The 17,745-nt window shown below is 36.0% G+C and overlaps 1 protein-coding gene across 2 annotated transcripts in view; it reads left to right on the top strand.

Annotated features, from left to right (window-relative positions):
* BRD1 (bromodomain containing 1) overlaps positions 1-17,745 on the top strand; it is a 62,575-nt gene that overhangs the window by 19,759 nt on the left and 25,071 nt on the right. For both annotated transcript variants that reach the window (XM_035903393.1, XM_035903394.1), the window contains exons 4-8: positions 2,920-3,051; positions 6,995-7,123; positions 7,973-8,285; positions 9,079-9,339; positions 12,522-13,010. In XM_035903393.1, the coding sequence (XP_035759286.1) occupies positions 2,920-3,051; positions 6,995-7,123; positions 7,973-8,285; positions 9,079-9,339; positions 12,522-13,010 (1,324 nt within the window). The remainder of the gene's footprint in view (positions 1-2,919; positions 3,052-6,994; positions 7,124-7,972; positions 8,286-9,078; positions 9,340-12,521; positions 13,011-17,745) is intronic.

Below are 17,745 nucleotides of genomic sequence, written 5' to 3'. Positions count from 1 at the left end.
TAAAGAATGCTTGAATAAAAATAACGAGTGAAATTTAAGCACAGCATGTTGCTGCTGTAGAGGGGTTGGTTAAAACCACTGTTTGGAGAAACAAAGTAGAAGGTGCTGGTGGCTAAAGTTGTATCTGCACTGAAAATTTGAGTAAGACGACTAGTTGTAGCCACAAAATGATTTTGACTGATTAGCATATAGGTGCCAGCAGAGGGTCTTAATAAAACTAATTGTATTGGTCAAGATCCCATTTCATCACTGTAATTCTGTTTTTGTTTAACACATTAAGTTACAGTCCCTGTAGGGAGTGAGGCTGTCCCCGAGTATCCATATCCAGCATAAGGAGCAATCTGTTGGTACGCTGACAGTATTCCTGCTAGTGTGCAGAGTCTGGTTGGTAACATACTTACGGTGGGAGTTGGAGCTGAAGACCAGTTCTTAGTTGATGCGTGTTCTGTGTGTAGAGTTAGAAGTGTTTCCCTCTTCCCTCAGTATTAATAAATGTGTCAGTGTTAGCCTTTCTAGATCATATTTGGTGTTCAGCAAGAACTAAGTCCATCAGAAAATACCACAGAGTTTCTTTCTAAATTCTTCTTGTGTATTCAGCCAGAAGAAACTTTCTAGCTTTGTTATAGAAAGAAAGATTTGGAAGAACTCTTTACCAGGAAGTTAATAGAAACTTCCCTTGTCAGAAAGCTTTTGAAAACTAAAAATTTTGAAAGGAACTCTTGTTATCCAGGTTTTTACTACTTAGATGTTGGAAACAAGTGCATCATGCTCTTCTCAGCTTGCCTGGAATTTTTAATCTAATTAAGGTATACGTTGTATGTCAGGTAATAACAAGGTTACGGTAAAGGGGGTTTATGTAAGCTATTGTAACTATGTCTGCCAACATTACTTTGCATAGGAGTGTCAAAAAATTGGAGGTTTGCTATTAATCCCCAAGCCAGAATGATGTTTAAGTCTCTAATGAACTACTCCAAGACCTGGTGTAACTTTTTTTTTCTTGCTGTATTTAAGTTTCCTGACCCACCCTAAAACTGGTATGGTTTTGTTGACTTAGCTTTCAGTAGGGTCAGTTCCCCAGTTTCATGAACTATGCAATTACATAGGGCAAAAGAGCAGGTTCTGAATGGCTGAAAGCAGAGGGAGGACAAGCCTTCCATTTTTAGCAATAGCCACAACTTAATTTTGGTCCTGACAAACAGTATAACTATGAAAAAATTGTATAGCTATGTCAGTTAACAGGTTGCTTTTCCACATGTGTGATCTGTACTCAGAGATGAAGTGGTGTAGGAGAAGAGCAATTAGTGGCAACGTAATTTTTCTCATTCACTGAGTCTCTGAGAGTTTTAAGGAATTGAAAATGTGCATACTAATATTTGTTCTGTCGAAATTTACTTTGCACGGTTCTGACCCTCAACAGTTAAATTATTATGTATCTATAAGTCAAGACTGAATGATAACTGTCAGTAGTAATAGTCATTCGGAAAGGGAACTAGAAATTTCTAGCTACAGTTTTTTGTTCTTCTTTTTGTGTTTTTTTCTTTTTTTTTTTTTTTAAAGAGGAACAAACTGTTGTTTCCAGATTGCTATATTGTAATACAGAGGTAGTTGTTAGCTAAGGATTTTCAACTTCAGTGAAGTCAGAGATTTGAATAAAACTAACTTCATAGCTTCCACAGGTACTTGCCTTTACTTTTACAAAGTGTATAAAGCAGTAAAATACAATGCAGCTCATAGAATGATAGGACTTGCAAATCTATTAGGTATTTAAACTGCCAGTTTTTCCAGTTCTATTTATAGAACCTTCCGTCTGAAAAATTGCACAAGGTTCCTTTAGAGGACCTACGATATTTTAAAATTATTCTTTAAGGAGGTTTTTGCTTTGAGTATAACAATTTGTAATGTTGGTTATTGTTCATCTTCTTAGCCAGTTTTCTTTATTCATCTTTTTTTTTTTTTTTTCATACTATAGGGAATTTATTGTTTGATTTAGTTTAAAAAAAAAAAAACCACAACACTTAGTGAATGTATATTGCATTATGCTAGTTACAGGCAAGCTTACAAAGCTTTGGATCTCTTTCTGAGACTCTTTTATAAAACATTTATTTTAAATGTCATAATTTTTCAAAGCAGATGTTTCTTCTGTGTAGTTGGTACTAATATCAGGAGTTCTACTTTTTTATGGTCTTGTTCCTGGTGAATTACCAACACCATTTGAATACTGTAGGTAATACTCCAGTATCCTTCTTTTTCTTATGAAAAATAGTAAAAACAAACAAGAAAAGCCCTATTTTCTGTATGTACAAATCAAACTGCAACTGTTTAAACACTGCTTTGTCTTAAAAATCTGTGAATTCTTTCATCCATTCACTGAAAGGTTATATTACTACATTACCTATTTGCAGTACCATTTGAAGTTACTATAGTATTTAATAAACTGCTTTTTCATTTCCTGTCCTCAGAAGTCATAATGATTTTGTTCTGTTACAAGTGTGTCCTAATTTTGCTGAGTGCGGGGGAGGTAGACTGTTGAGTACAACAAGAATTTGTTTCTGCTGGGATTGAGTTTCTGAAGAAGCTGATGATGTTCATCTGCTTTGGATTTTGATGTGAAAATACTGAATCTTTGCAGCTTGTTATATTGCTAGGTTGCTGTTTGCTGTATTGCTTTTTCTGATACAAGCCTTCACCGTAGGATTGCTTTCCAGTTTATAGATTTTTTTTTTTCAGCTGGGCAGTTGAGAAACTCTAGAAGACCAGAGGTTTACATTTGTTGCAGTATGAAGCTTATGACCAAGTACTGTAACTGTAAGACAGTAGTTTCTCCTTTCCTGTGAATAAGTTCTGTAATTGCATAAAACTAGGTTATAGAAAGCAGTTAGCATTTTTCATTTCATGAAAACATTTTGATTCTTTTCTTAGAGAGAAGATGATGAAGAAATGCAAGCCTTAAAAGAAAAATTGAAGTACTGGCAAAGGCTGCGCCATGACCTTGAAAGAGCACGTTTATTGATTGAACTTATACGTAAGCGTGAAAAATTAAAAAGAGAACAGGTAAATGGAGTACCTTTTAATTTGGTGAAACTTTTCTGAAAGAAAGATAGTTTGAGTATTCTCACATGCTATTTTTGCAATGGAAGGACTGCAATGTTTGTCTTCTAATCCTCATGTAGGATCAAGAAACATATGTGCATGCACACGCTCGCGCATACTGCTTAAAATATATAAAGTTATCATAGAATGGTGTGGTTTGGAAGAGACCTTTAAAAGTCACCTAGTCCAACCCCCCTGCAATGAGCAGGGACATCTTCAATTACATCAGGTTGCTCAGAGCCCTGTCCCACCTGGCCTTGAATGTTTCCAGGATGAGTCATACACAGCCTCCCCAGGCAACCTGTTCCAGCACTTCACCACCCTCATTGTAAAGAAGTTCTTCCTTACATCTAGTCTGAATCTACCTTTTTTTAATTTTTAGTTTAAAACCATTACCTCTTGCCTATTGCAGCAGGCCCTGCTAAAATGTTTGTCCCCATCTTTCTTATAAGCCCCCTTTAAGTACTGACAGGCCTCAATAAGGTCTGCTTGGAGCCTTCTCTTCTCCAGGCTGAACAACCCCAGCTCTCTCAGCCTTTCCGTGTTCCATCCCTTTGTGGCCCTTCTCTGGACTGTCTCCAACAATTCCACGTCTTTACTGATCTGAGGACTCCAGAGCAGAGTAGAGGGACAGCATCACCTTCCTTGACCTGCTGGCTGTGCTTCTGATGCAGCCCAGGATATGGTTGTTTTTCTGGGCTGCAAGTGCACATTGCTGGCATCCAGCTTTTCATCCACCAGCATCCCCAAGTCCTCCTCTGCAGGGCTGCTCTCAATCCTTTCTTCCCCCAGCCTGTATTGATACCAGCTGTTGTCCTGAACCAGGTGCAAGACCTTGTACTTGGCCTTGTTGAACCTCATGAGGTTCATGTGAGTCCACTTCTCGAACTTGTCCAGGTCCTTCTGGCTGGCGTTTCATCCCTCCGGTGTGTCAACTGCACCACTCAGCTTGGTGTTGTCTGCAAATTCGCTGAGGGTCCACTTCATCCCACTGACTGTCATCGATGAAAATACTAAACAGGACTGGTCCCAATGCAGACCCCTGAGGGGCACCATTTGTCACAGATTTCCATCTGGACATTGAGCTGTTGATCACTACCCTCTGGATGTGACCATCCAGCCAATTCGTTATCCACCAAACATGCCATCCATCACATCTATATCTATCCAATTTAGAGAGAAGGATGTTGTGAGGGACTGTTGAAGGTTTTACAGAAGTCCAGATAGATGACATCTGTAGCTTTTTCTTTGTCCACTGATGTAGTCACTCCATCATAGGAAGCCACTGGGTTGGTCAGGCAAGACTTACCCTTGGTGAAGCCATACTGGCTGTCTCAAATAACCTCCCTGTCCTCTGTGTGCCTTAGCATAGCTTCTAGGAGGATCTGTTCCATGATCTTCCCAGGCATGGAGGTGAGGCTGGCAGGTTGGTAGTTCCCAGTGTCCTCCTTTTTACTCTTTTTAAAAACAGGTGCAGTATTTCCCTTTTTCCAGCAACTACATCAGCCAGTTCTCTCAGGACTCTGGGATGCATCTCATCAGATCCCATAGATTTTATATATATTGAGGTTCCTCAGGTAGTCAGAAATTTGATCTTCTCTTACAGTGGGAGGGACTTTGCTCCCCCAGTCCCCATCTTGCAGTCCATCTACTTGAGAGGTGTGGGAAGAGAGGCTGCCAGTGAAGACCGAGGGAAAGAACTTGTTGAGTATCTCAGCCTTCTCCTGGTCCAAACTGTTACCAGTTTGCCATTCTTGTTCATCGTGGGGGTATGCTTTCTTTGACCTTCCTTTTCTGGATGATGTACCTATAGAAGCCCTTCTAATTATTCTTTGCATCCCTTGCCAAGTTCAGCTCCAGAGGTGCCTTGGCCTTCCTGAATCCATCCCTACACAACTGGGCAGTGTCCCCGTCCTCTTCCCAGAATACCTTTCCCTGCTTCCACTGACTGTGCATTTCCTTCTTGCCTTTTTGTTTGATGGGCATGTCTTGACTCATTCATGCCAGTCTCTTGCCTTCCTTTACTGGTTTCTGACAACTGGGGATTGAGAGTTCTTGCATTCTATGGAACATGTCCTTAAAGATCTGCCAGCTCTGTTCTGCTCCCTTGTCCCAGAGGACAGTTTCCTAGGGGGTCCTACTGACTATCTCCTTGAAGATCTACAAGTCTGCTTTCCTAAAATTCAGGGTCCTGACTTTACCCTTCACCTGACCCGTATCCCTCAGGACTGCAAACTCCACCAGTGCATGATCACTGCAGCCCAGGTTGCCTTCAACCTTGACGTCTCTGATTAGGTCACTTGCATTGGTGACTGGTATTGAGTCCCTTCTGGTAGGGCTGTCTATTACCTGGTTTAAGAAGTTACCCTCAGTGCATTCCAGGAGTCTCCTGGGTTGCCTACAGCTCGCCATGCTGCTTTTCCAGCAGATGTTGGGGTGGTTGAAGACTCCAGCAGGATGAGAGCCTGTGAGCATGATGCCTGCCGTAGCTGGAGGAAGATGGCTTTGCCAATAGGCTTCCCTTGATTGGGTGGCCTGTAGTAGACACCAACCACAAGGTTCCCTTTGTTGCCTTGATCTCTGATTCTTAACTGTAAGCTTTCAGCCTGCTCATGGCTGTTCTTCAGAGACAGCTCTTCACACTCTGTTGATGTAGAGGGCAACAGCTCTGCCCCTCCTTCTTCACCTGTCCCTTCTGAACAGCCTGTAGTCATCGATAGCCACAGTCCAGTCATGGGATTCATCCCACCAAATTTAGGTATTAACAGCTAGGTCATAGCCTTCTAACAGCATGGTGGCTTCCAACTCCTGTTTGTTGCCCATGCTGCGTGCTTTGGTGTAGAGAAATTATTTAACAAGCCATTCTGTTAGACTTACAAAGACAATTGGTTTCTGAAGAACTGCAGAAAATTTGATCTCTTCAGGTTTTCTCAATACATGTGCCTACACTGAGTAGTGCTTTTATTCTGTCACCAAAGAAAGCTGCATCTAAGTCCTACAACATTCTTAGAGATAACATTGCTGGGAGAAGAGATTGGATGAAGCGATAATGCAGAAAGATAACATTCTATATGAAAACTGTGAAAGCAAAATGTTTGCACTTAAGAGTCTATAATTGTCCTTATTTATAAAAAAAAAATCCATTTTTACTTTTTGCAAGCTGTGAATATTCATTGCAAGCTAATATAGTTTGTAATTCTTGAGTGCTTTCTGGAGTTCCATGCATCATTCCTGTACGTTCACATATCACTTGCTCTACATATGTGTTATGTATTGTTATTTATACACATGTATTTTGTGTGTGTGTGTTTACATTTATATTGTATGTATACATACACACCATTAATGTATTATAAATAATTTATTTTTGCGGTAACAACACTGTTTCAATGTTGAGAACTCTTTAAATGGCCTGAAAATAAAACTATAGAGGAGTTGTCAAGTTGTCAAAAGTAATGAAAATTCTCAAGGATGATAATCTGAAGACATTGATTGTGGTTTTAAAAATTATTTTCTTGGAATTTACATAGAACATCTTTAGAATTACTCTCTTTTTTTTGGTCTTATGTAGCCTGTAAACATTCATTGAATTCTCTTTTTACACTTTTAACGTGGCATTACAGCTGAAATTTAATTTTAAACGTTACCTTTAAATTCTTGTTCTTGTTTTTGCATTGTTGGCAAAATATTAAGCTGTTCTTGTGTAACATCTTTTCAAAGAAAAGAAAAGGTTTTAAAAATGGAACAAAATTCAGACAAATGCTAACTGATGAAAGTACCATTGAACTAATTTACTTAAAGTATATTGTGTTTCATGCCTACAGTACTTTGGTATTGCTGCAAGACAACTTTAAAACAGTATCTTAATGAAGAATGCTCAACTGCATAATTATTACTTCTTTAGGTCAAGATTGAGCAGGTTGCTATGGAACTTCAGCTTACTCCATTCACTGTACTTTTGCGATCAGTTCTGGATCAGCTGCAGGAAAAGGATTCTGCTCGTATATTTGCTCAGCCAGTGAACCTTAAAGAGGTATGTTTTCAGCTCTATTTCCTTATGTTTAGACATGACTTGGTGGCACTTGTAAAGTACAAGAAACAAATCATTGCATGCAGAGTTGGGAGAAGTGTTACCTTTTAATCTCTATTCTGATAACCTATGCTATGAGTTATGACTTACTGCTATGAAAGTTTATTGATGCTCGTATACCAAAATAATTTCTAGGAAACACTTGTACAGAATAACATGGGTACATGTTGATCTTTTGCAATAAGATTATTTGATAGAGCAAACTCAAAGGGTGTCTTAAAAATTGCAATGTGGATACTGTGTTCTTACTTGCAGGTGAAATTCCCTTTCATTCAGTGGGAAATCAGATAAACTTAGATTGTACATGTGTGTATGTATGTGTGCATACGTACACATACAACACATTTACACCTGTGTATAAATAACATGTAGAAATGTATACATGTCTGTGTAATACAAACTGTGGATACATACACGTGTGCATATACTACATACACATGTATATATTATACCTATGTGTGAATATGGATAAATACATTTATAAGTATGCATATGCATAATTACACGTATAAGAAGTACATAAACCCACAGATTTCTAAAAATATGTAGTTCCAGCATCTGTTAGTAGAGGTCCAGCTTGTTACCTAAGATGCAGAATCTTTCAATATGTAAACTTCTATTGGTGTGCAGTTGTTTGCAATATCAAGACATGCAATTCTAAGCTACATTTTGAAGTTCTTGATTTGAGGTGTTACAAAATATGTTAGAAAATGTGGATGAGTTAATAGCTAATGTTGCTTTGTCTGTAGTAATACAATTTTACCCATTCGTATTTTAAATATTTGTTCAAAGGTTCCAGACTATTTGGATCATATTAAACATCCTATGGATTTCTCTACCATGCGAAAACGGTTAGATGCTCAAGGCTATAAAAACCTCAGTGAGTTTGAAGAAGACTTCAATCTTATCATAGATAACTGTATGAAATACAATGCAAAAGATACAATATTTTATAGAGCTGCAGTGCGGTTAAGAGATCAAGGAGGTGTAGTTCTCAGGCAAGCTAGGCGAGATGCTGAAGGAATCGGTTATAATAATGAAACTGGAATGCACTTACCTGAACGGCCTAAACTTGAGTCACCCCAGCCTTTCTCTTGGGAAGATGGTAAGATGGTTTTGGATTGTTATTAAAAGTTGCATTTTTCATTACGCACAGTCTGTACATTCCATACAGGTGTTTAAGATTGTTGTTGTTCAGTTTGCTGACTAGATTTCCCACCACTGCATTAAAAACACAGCTTGAAAGATTCAAGTGTTTCAGTTCTACTGGATCTGTCGTTAGAAGGCAGTGTTACCCAGATTCCAATTTTCATAGTGCCAGAGCCTGATTTAACAAGATACATGAAAAAGGTTTTTAAATTGAGTGCTTTCTTTAACGTGATTGTGTATGCATGTAAGTCATGGAAAATGACTACCTGTGTGCATAAACTTAAGCTCATTCTTAAATACCATACTGAATTAAAAAGTCAAGTACGTTTGTAATACTAGGAATTAGAATTACTTCTTTTGACATACATATCAGTTTTCTGAGGTTTTGACAGTAAAAGAGAATAATTAACACGTTTGTTTTATAACCATAATCTTGCCCTTCTCTTTGACAAGAAGGAAATAGTCTCTTAGGGCGAGAAGGATTAATTGTCTTCCTTCTGACCTTTTAATTCTTCGCTCTACTACTTAATTTTCTTGAGCAAAATGCTGATTAAGAAGAACAGTAATTATATAGTAGGAATTAATTTCAATATTTAATCACTGGTAATGGCAAAACTTCTAAGACTGTAATCTAAGTAGCTTTTTGATGACTTTTTTTAATTCTGGTGAGTGAATTTTTTTTTGTCCTGTTGGTGGTGATATTGTGGGAAACACTAACACATTTTCAATTATACGTATTTTGACTTCAGTGGATAGGTTACTGAATCCTGCAAACAGAGTGCATATGTCCTTGGAAGAACAGCTGAGAGAGTTGCTAGAAAAACTTGATCTCACCTGTGCAATGAAATCCAGTGGGTCAAGGAGCAAAAGAGCAAAGCTGTTAAAGAAAGAAATCAGCATTATTCGCAACAAACTAAGTCAGCAACACAACCAAGCTCCTCAAATAGAATCAGGTATTGGAAGTTTTGAGGAAGAAAGTGCAGCATTAGAACAAGACGGAGAAGAAGAAGGTAAGATGTTAATTCATGTTTAAATTAGTACTGTTCTGAACCTCTTCAGCCAGATGCTTTAATCATATGAATTAAAGTGTGTAATAAATTAGTATTATATTTAATTTTTAAGTGGACAAATAGCCACAAGAATTATTTTAGAATATGAGAATGATCTTTTTAAACAAAACCTCCTTCTAATTATTTTTCACAGTAGCAAGGCTTTTGAGAATTTTGGGTGCTAAGAAATGAAAGTAGAATCTTGTATGAAAAGGAGTTGGAAATGCCTGAGTGGAAAACGTCTTTGTACTTTCAGAAATCCACTTAAATAACAAAACGTGTATTAGGGATCACGTGAGCCTAGGTCAATGGTGCTGAAAACTCTGGCCGTTGTAGGTTGTAGTGTCTTTTGTAGCTTTTTTTATTCTCTACTTGACTCTGGGGAGGGAAGAGGGTTGGTTTGGGTTGTTTTCTTTCTATATCTATTTTTTTTTTTTTAAATAAAGCTAACTATTGATAGGACTTAACAAACATCATGCTGTAGAATCAAGTCGGCTGTATCTAACCAGCCCTTCCCCTTGCACCTCTCTTCCTCCTGAAAACATTTGTCTCAGAACTGCATCTACTCTTTGCTAGTTCCCATTGATTTCAATGAGAGCAATATACTAGAAAGACCTAACTTTATATTCCAGTTGAATATTGTATTTGCTTTTTTAGCTTTTAAATCGGTTACTGAGGTCTTTATTGCTTATTTTTAAATGATGCAAATAAAACCTCATCTCTCAAAAAAGAAAGTTCTATTGAGTTTGTTTCACAATCAGCTCTTCTCTAAAAAGCTAACCTATTTTTCTTTAGGAGAGTTAGAGACTCATTTTGAATAAGTGCATTGAATGGGAGGAGGAAAGAGCTCAAGGGAAAGTGGAAGCATGGTAATAAATAAAACAGTCTGTGTGTGGTGCAGCTTGGTGCTATCTGAATTTTTGAAAGGTGAAGTCAATAAACGACTGTCCTTAACTGCCATTCAAACAGCAACTTGGTGTTTAATTCTTAGTGTTGCTAAGAGAATGCTTTTCAAACACATAACTTGCTTGAGATTTGAAAGACAGTAGTAGAAAAAGTGTACCTGAATCACCATGCTTGTTCTGAGGCTGTTTCTTAAAACATGTAGTGATTTTTTTTTTTTTTTTAATTTGGGTTTTTTTTAAATCTTCAAGTGGTGATGCTACTGAACATAGTTCTTTAGGAATGTAGTTTCTGCCAGATAACACTACCCTAACATTTTTATGACACGGCCTTTCACTGCAGCTGTTGTGAAAAAAAAGCCCAAAAGTGAGCAGTAACTGTTTTCTTTTATTTACAGTACACTTTTTAAAAAAAGCATCATGAAGAGCAGAGTTGATTGGCATTATTGTTACAGTTCTGATCTAGTGAAGAGTAATAGTTGTTAGTTAAAATTTCAGTTTTGAAATGGAAGGTACTTAGAGGAGTAAAGAAAACAAATTGCTAAAAAGAAAGATGAGGAAAGTAGTAGAATCCTGTGCCCATGATCTCTACAGGAGATGACTTTAGAAGAGCTGTGAATTACCTCCTTGCAGTGCTGTTTTCAGTTTCTGATCACATGAAGAATATGGTACCAGAATAACCCCATGAAATTTAGGGTTTAGTGTCTAAATAGTTCTCAGGTGTTTTTCTGTGCTTAAATCTTTTTGTATATATTTTTCTCATTAATGATAAGAAAATCAGAATTTGTTCACAAAGAACAGTCACCTTGGACATAGTAAACTACAGGCTTTTTTAATTGGTAGTACTTAAATGTGCTTATCTGACTGTAAGTTTCATTCTAAATGTCTTCCTGCAGTGTTATTTACCAATTGTAACGTTTGTATGCCTTCAGAGGATGTGAGCATAGTCACTTTATTTTAACCACATATTAAAAATATGAACTATGCTATTGTTTGATTAACCTTTAAACAATGGGCAAATATTTTTCTGCACTTAGAAGTAATTGATTTCCAAGTGATCATCGCTGAGCCAAAATCAAAACAATATAGAGATAGTATTTAATCCACTACAGATACAGGACTTAAACCCTTGGCTTTTTTACACCTTTTTTTCCGGTGGTGCAGAAAAATTAACTAAACTTTAAAATTTCTTGTGATAGCATAACTGTTACATTCTTCTCATACAGTTACTTTAGAATAAGCAACAACTTCTTACTAATTTTATATTTTAAAAGATTCTTTTGGAAGCTAGAAAAAAGGTTTTAACAGCTTTTTGAGTTGGTAGCTATGGGTTAGGAAGTCCTTCTACTTGTATTTGGGAATGCTGCAACAGCAGAAAGCTTTTTGGTTTTTTTCCCTATCACTTGGGATGAAAAACCGAAACTAGTTTTATACGCTCACAGTTATATCTCCGTTGTCTTTTCCCAACATGGAATTACTGGAATTGACTGGGACATGATTATGTTACGGAGGTGGGGAAGGGGGAGAAAAAATGGTAGAGTGTGGTTTTTCTGATTTCTCCTGCATTGTCAGTGTGTATTTGTCAACTAGTGGCCAATCAAGCTGCAAGACTTTGGGGTGTTTTATTTTTTTCTCCCCTTTTTTATTTCTTTTTGGTAGATAAATCTTGTAGTCACAACTGTAAACAGCTTTGCAAACCTTGCCTTTCTGTAAATTTTACAACACATTTTAGTTCACTGTAGTAGATTAGGTTATGAATACTTTTTTTTTTTTTTTTTGTAATGCTTATCTGATAAAATTTGTCTTAGGCAGGTAAAGTGAATATTGATAAGGTGAAATATATAAAAATGTACATTATCAAAAATTTTACTTGAATGGCAGTGTATTTGCATTTAACAGATAATCATCCACCACCCCAACTTTCTATTTAAACAAATAGATTTCTTAGTTTTTAGTTAATGAAACTAACATAACTGCATGAGAAGTAAAAATATTTATCCAGGTGTAAATTGTTAACACCAACTATAAACACCTACTTTTCTATCCCTGTTACATTCCCAGTATAAAAGTAGGAACTACTAACTAGGACAGATTGTTGATAGACAAGGTTTGTTTTTAAAATGTTATGCTTTGTTTCCAAACAACAATTTATTTGGTGGGCTGCACATTTATAGTGAGTTTTATAATAGACTTTATAACTACAGGTTTTCAAAAATCACACTCTATTTATAATTTTTTCAGGAGATAAATCTCCCCCTAAACTTGAACCATCAGATGCATTACCTCTTCCTTCAAACTTGGAGACTAATTCAGAACCACCAACCCTCAAACCAGTAGAACTCAATCCAGAGCAGAGTAAGCTTTACAAAAGAGTAAAATTTGATAATGAATTATATAGCACTTCCATTCAGAAAGAAATAAATGGACACACTCCAGAACACTTACTTGACAGTAATCTCAATGAGTCGACTGTTTCTTCTGTAGCTGAGTCATCAACTGATGTAAACAGACGTACATCCATTCTCTTCTGCAAATCGAAAAGTATAAGCCCCCAAAAGTCTGCAAAGAACACTGAAACCCAGCCAACTTCTCCACAGCTAGGGACCAAAACCTTTTTGTCTGTAGTCCTTCCAAGGTTGGAGACACTTCTGCACCCAAGGAAAAGATCAAGGAGTGCATGTGGAGATTCTGAGGTTGATGATGAGTCCCCTGTAAAGCGCTTGGATACAGGTAAATGTTACAAAACTTACTTGAATGGATGCATCTTGAAAGTTAATGTACCTGTTAATTTTTTGACATAGATGTAACTGTTAATCTTCAGATTTTAGCAATTGAACAGTCGTCGTAGTTGAGTAGTGACAGTTCAGAAAATTACTGATTCATTTTTGTGTTGGCCCTATACAATTAGATTTAGTGAACAAAGTTTTACTTTTTCAGGGTTTTCAATTCAGGAATGGAATCTTCAAGTTTACATGTATGGGTGGGTGATTTTTTTTTTTTTTTTTAAGATGTTTTCAATTTCCTTTTGTTGCAACCAATAGGAAAGGTGAATCACTTGCTTTTTTGGAAATTCCCTCTTAAATTACATGGAAACTTCATATACGGTGCCAAAACTAGAACTCTTCTAAGGAGGAACATGGAAAATACATGTTCCATGTATGGTTCGTTTTGCTGTAGTGTTACTCCAAGTATATTTTCACATTATGAAACTGATGGACTGTGTATGAGGTGCTTTGTATCCGCAAGTATTTTATGGAAATGTTAAAATCCCAAAGTATAATGATATGTCCTTTGCTTCTTTTCTTTAGTCTGTGCACTTTAAATAAAGTTGAAGTAGTAGTGTAATCTTACACTTAAATTCTTCTTTAAAGAACATTAAAAAAAGTTCTCTTGATGTGTTGGTGCAGTACAGTTGAAGACATAAATTACACCTTTTCTTAGCAAAGCATAGTTCTGTTTATTGCAGAATTTTGAACAAAACCCTCTTTGAGGAAGAACAGCAGCATAAGGAAATTATTTAAGTATATTTCATTAACATTATCCATAGCCATTGCTATGACTTCTATTACCTTTGAAATAAATACTCTGTTTTCATTGTCATGGTCATGTTGATAACCCATATGCAGGTATGAAAACAGTGTGTGTTTTTTTGTGTCTTTGAATGAAAGACATAGGAATTTAATTTGAACGTTTATTGTGAAGATGTGCTCCAAAAGCTGTTTGTGGGTTTTGTGGTTTGAGACGGGAGGAGGGTTGGTTGTTTGGTTTGGTGATTTTTCTGGGTTTGGGTTTTCTTTTTGAATGATCAGGTGAGGAGGAAAAATTATTCTAATGCTAGAATCTTAGCAGAAGAAAATCATAAGTAACATTTGGTATAGGGATGGGGGGGTCTTTTCACTTACATTTTTGTTTCTTTGTTTTTCCTTTTTGGAAAGCCCCAGTTTCCATTACTTTTCATAACAGCTTGGAAAGAGTATGTAGGTTTGATCTGGTACTTAATTTCTGAAGTAGGAATCATGTGAAGGTAGTGTGATGATAGAAATGAGTTAATCTTCATTAATGATATAAAAACCTTTAGTTTCCAAATATTCATAGAATTATAGCATGTTTTGGGTTGGAAGGGACCCCTAGAGGTTATTTAGTCCAACCCCCCAATTCCAGTTTACCAGTGTTTAATCTAGATAATTTCATTATGTACCTTTATACAGATTGCATTTTATCACATGCACAGGGAATCAATTTGTGTTAGATCACACCAGGAATTAGTACTAATTCCTTGAAATTTTTATCTTAAACATTGTGAACTGTCTTTTTGGGGAAAAAATGTTCTTATTATATAGGAAAACTGACTTAATTCTTGACAAAAAAAAAAAAACCAACCCACCCCACCAGATTTCTGAATATATTTTAAATAATTTTGTTTCTCTTCTCTCTGTGGAGCTAGGTATAAATGGGGTAAATATGCTTTTGATTATCTTCAAAACAAATGAACAAAAAAACCCCGAATAATTATGGATAGTTTCTTCTCATTTTAGTTCTCTTCCCATTTCAGAATTTCTAGGGTGTTTTTTTTAATATGTGGGCTAGTAACAGAAATATTTAAACTTTTTATTTGTTTGTTCAAGAAGAGACTGTGTATGTGAATTGAAGGAAAGTTTTAGCCAAATTAAATTCACCTGAAGGTGTTCTAGTTATTCTTTAATAGTACATGGGTTTTTAAACATATATGGTTCATACAGATGTGTTAGCATACCAGATCTTATTCCTGTGATTCTTTCTCCATTTGCAACGAAATGTTTTGCTTTCACATTGGAGATTTTATTCCTCGTGTTATTTTCAAACTTGTTTCTCTGCACTAATTTAAGCAATTTGCAGTTGGCAGCTGATTTGAGCTACAATTCAACAGGAAACCAGCACAAACCTCAGATGCTTTCCAAGATTTAAAACCAGTTGAATTGGTTTACTTTTGCATATGCAAGCTGGTGACAATTCTTGCAGATGTCTGTGTTCTGATAAAAGTAAATGAGATGATGTATACAGGAATAGATTTTTTTTTTTTCTATTTGGATATTTTTCACAAAATTTTAATTTCATTCTGCTCGTAAAAATTGTATTTATTCAAAAGAATTCAGTAGACATGAGCTTTTCCCACCAAAGCCATACCATGATAGAAAAGGCATGATTTAGGCTTCTTACATGCGTTCTTGTGAATCAGCAACTCCATGAGCAATCACTGTAGTTGAAAATGAATTATTATTGCACAGTTTCCTTTGACTGGTGTGAATGTTAAATATTCTTAATTCTAGTGGATATAGGAAAAAAGCCATTAAAAAAGACTTGGCTTAATATACAAAGCATTGAAACTTCTAAGTGGTTAAGAGCTGTGCTGTCACATCTTTTTTCTTCCTTACCTATTCATAACCAATTTGGATTTTCCACCATTACGGAAGGATGCCATGTTTTATTCCCTCACCTTACTCAGTATCCTCAGTGTTTCCCCCTTTCATGTCACTCATGTATTCTTACGTGAAGAAATTCAAAGGAAAACTCTAAAGCTTACCTAGTTAAGCAAAACCACACCTACTTTGTCTGATGTTTCGTTATTCTCATAGACTGCCTTTTATTATGCTCTCTTGAATTAACTTGAGGTTGGTGTGCTCGCCAGTTAGTTTCAAGAAAGACACATACAGGATCTATTGGCGCACTACTTTCTAAGTATGGTGTCCCATATGTTGCTGGGTTTCAAAGTAATTATTGAAATACTAGGTTTTTTCAGAAATAGGGGTCTACTGCACAACCTTCAAAGAGGACTGAAAGCAGTTCACTTTAATACTCTGACCTCCCTTTATGTGTGAATCTTTGTTTAAAAATATGAAGCAATACTGTAATGTAACCTTAAATCTTAATTTTGTTGTATTCTACTAGGGCATTATCCCTTACATATATAGCACATCTTTCTCCATAGTTGCTATGTGGAAACCGACAACTACATAGTGGAGAGATGTGTTTAAAAATTTCCTATATATACGTGATGTATCTTGGGTTTTGCTTCGTAGCGTATCTAGCAATTTCAGAAAAAAGACGGGTTGTTTTTACTTAAGAAGTTTTGGTCACATCAGAGATTGATGTATGATTCTTGAAGTTCAGGTATGTCAAATCTTAACTGTGACAAGTTCAGTGACCTTTTCAAAATATTCATTGTATACTTATCTTTCTGTTTGTTACAAAGTTCAGTCCTTTTCATCAGGAAATTAGTTGGTGCAATTATTACAACTGAGAAGAATAAAGCTGATGAATGGATAGAAGCTAGATTTTTACCAACCATTTAAAAACTTGCTGCTATAACTTACGTATCCCTAAGATAAACTCCTGAAACAAATGACTGTTTTAAGATACCTTTTGAGCATTGTAAAATGCTAGACTAGGTTCAGATTAAATTTTCATGTTGTTCTTGGTTTTGTCAGGCACCTTTAAGCTTTCATAAATTTAGGATAGTAATTCACAGTTAGTGTGTTGGTACCCTCTATTTTAATTAGAAACTAAGTGTTTAGAATATGCTATCCTAAAGCAATCACTTTATCTCATCATACAATTAGGATTGGAAATAGTGATTATTATGGCGCAATGTGTTGGTGTTCTATTATTTCTTGGCTAGATAGCAGTAGTAGAAAATTTCAATGAAACATATCATTTACTTGGTATTCTTCTTGCTTCCAGCTACACAGATTTTCTCCAGGGACTGAAATGAATGTAAATAAATATTTAGAACATGGATCACTGAACTAGTGTTTAACACAGTAAAAGGCACAGGGGGTTTTGGGTGTGGGGGCATTTATAGTTTTCTATATACACTACACATAATTATACATTCTTAAATCTATTAGTAAATGTTGGGCTGACTTTTGTTTCTGTCCGATCACTACAAAATGTTTGACAGCATTTAAGAACTGTCTGCAAGTAACCTGTATATGAATTCTACTTGCATTTGATATAATTTAATATTGTAACGATGACCACTTTTACTTATTTTTATTTGGTGTGATAAGGACAGAGATTATATCTGAGGTAAAATGGGACACAGGTTATTTTTTTAATTCTTCAGTACTTGATTTCTAATAAATTTTTGGCGCTCTGGAGCACAGGCCAATTTGATTAAAAGTCAAGCTTCATACTTGCAGCATTCAAATACCATTCTCTAAATTAAAGAAATTAAAGTAAAACATACATACCTAAGAATATAACATGTCCTCTTAAGTAAATAACAAACTAGAGGTTGCTCAGTGAAAAAACCAGACTGGCATAATTACTCGCCTGGGTAACATAGACAGGAATGACAGTGTATACATATATTCATGAGTAAAATGCAGTAATCTGTCTAAATCTACTGACAGATCCAGAGTCCTTATACTTCAAATTAAAACTATTCTTTTTGTTTTGTTTTTCTCTCTAGATACATAGTGATTGT

The sequence above is a fragment of the Egretta garzetta genome, unplaced genomic scaffold, assembly GCF_000687185.1.
Source record: "Egretta garzetta isolate BGI_Z169 unplaced genomic scaffold, ASM68718v1 scaffold681, whole genome shotgun sequence".
In the NCBI taxonomy this organism is placed as follows: Eukaryota; Metazoa; Chordata; class Aves; order Pelecaniformes; family Ardeidae; genus Egretta; species Egretta garzetta.
Note: the sequence above shows the minus strand (reverse complement) of the source record. Positions and strands in the feature narration are given on the sequence as shown.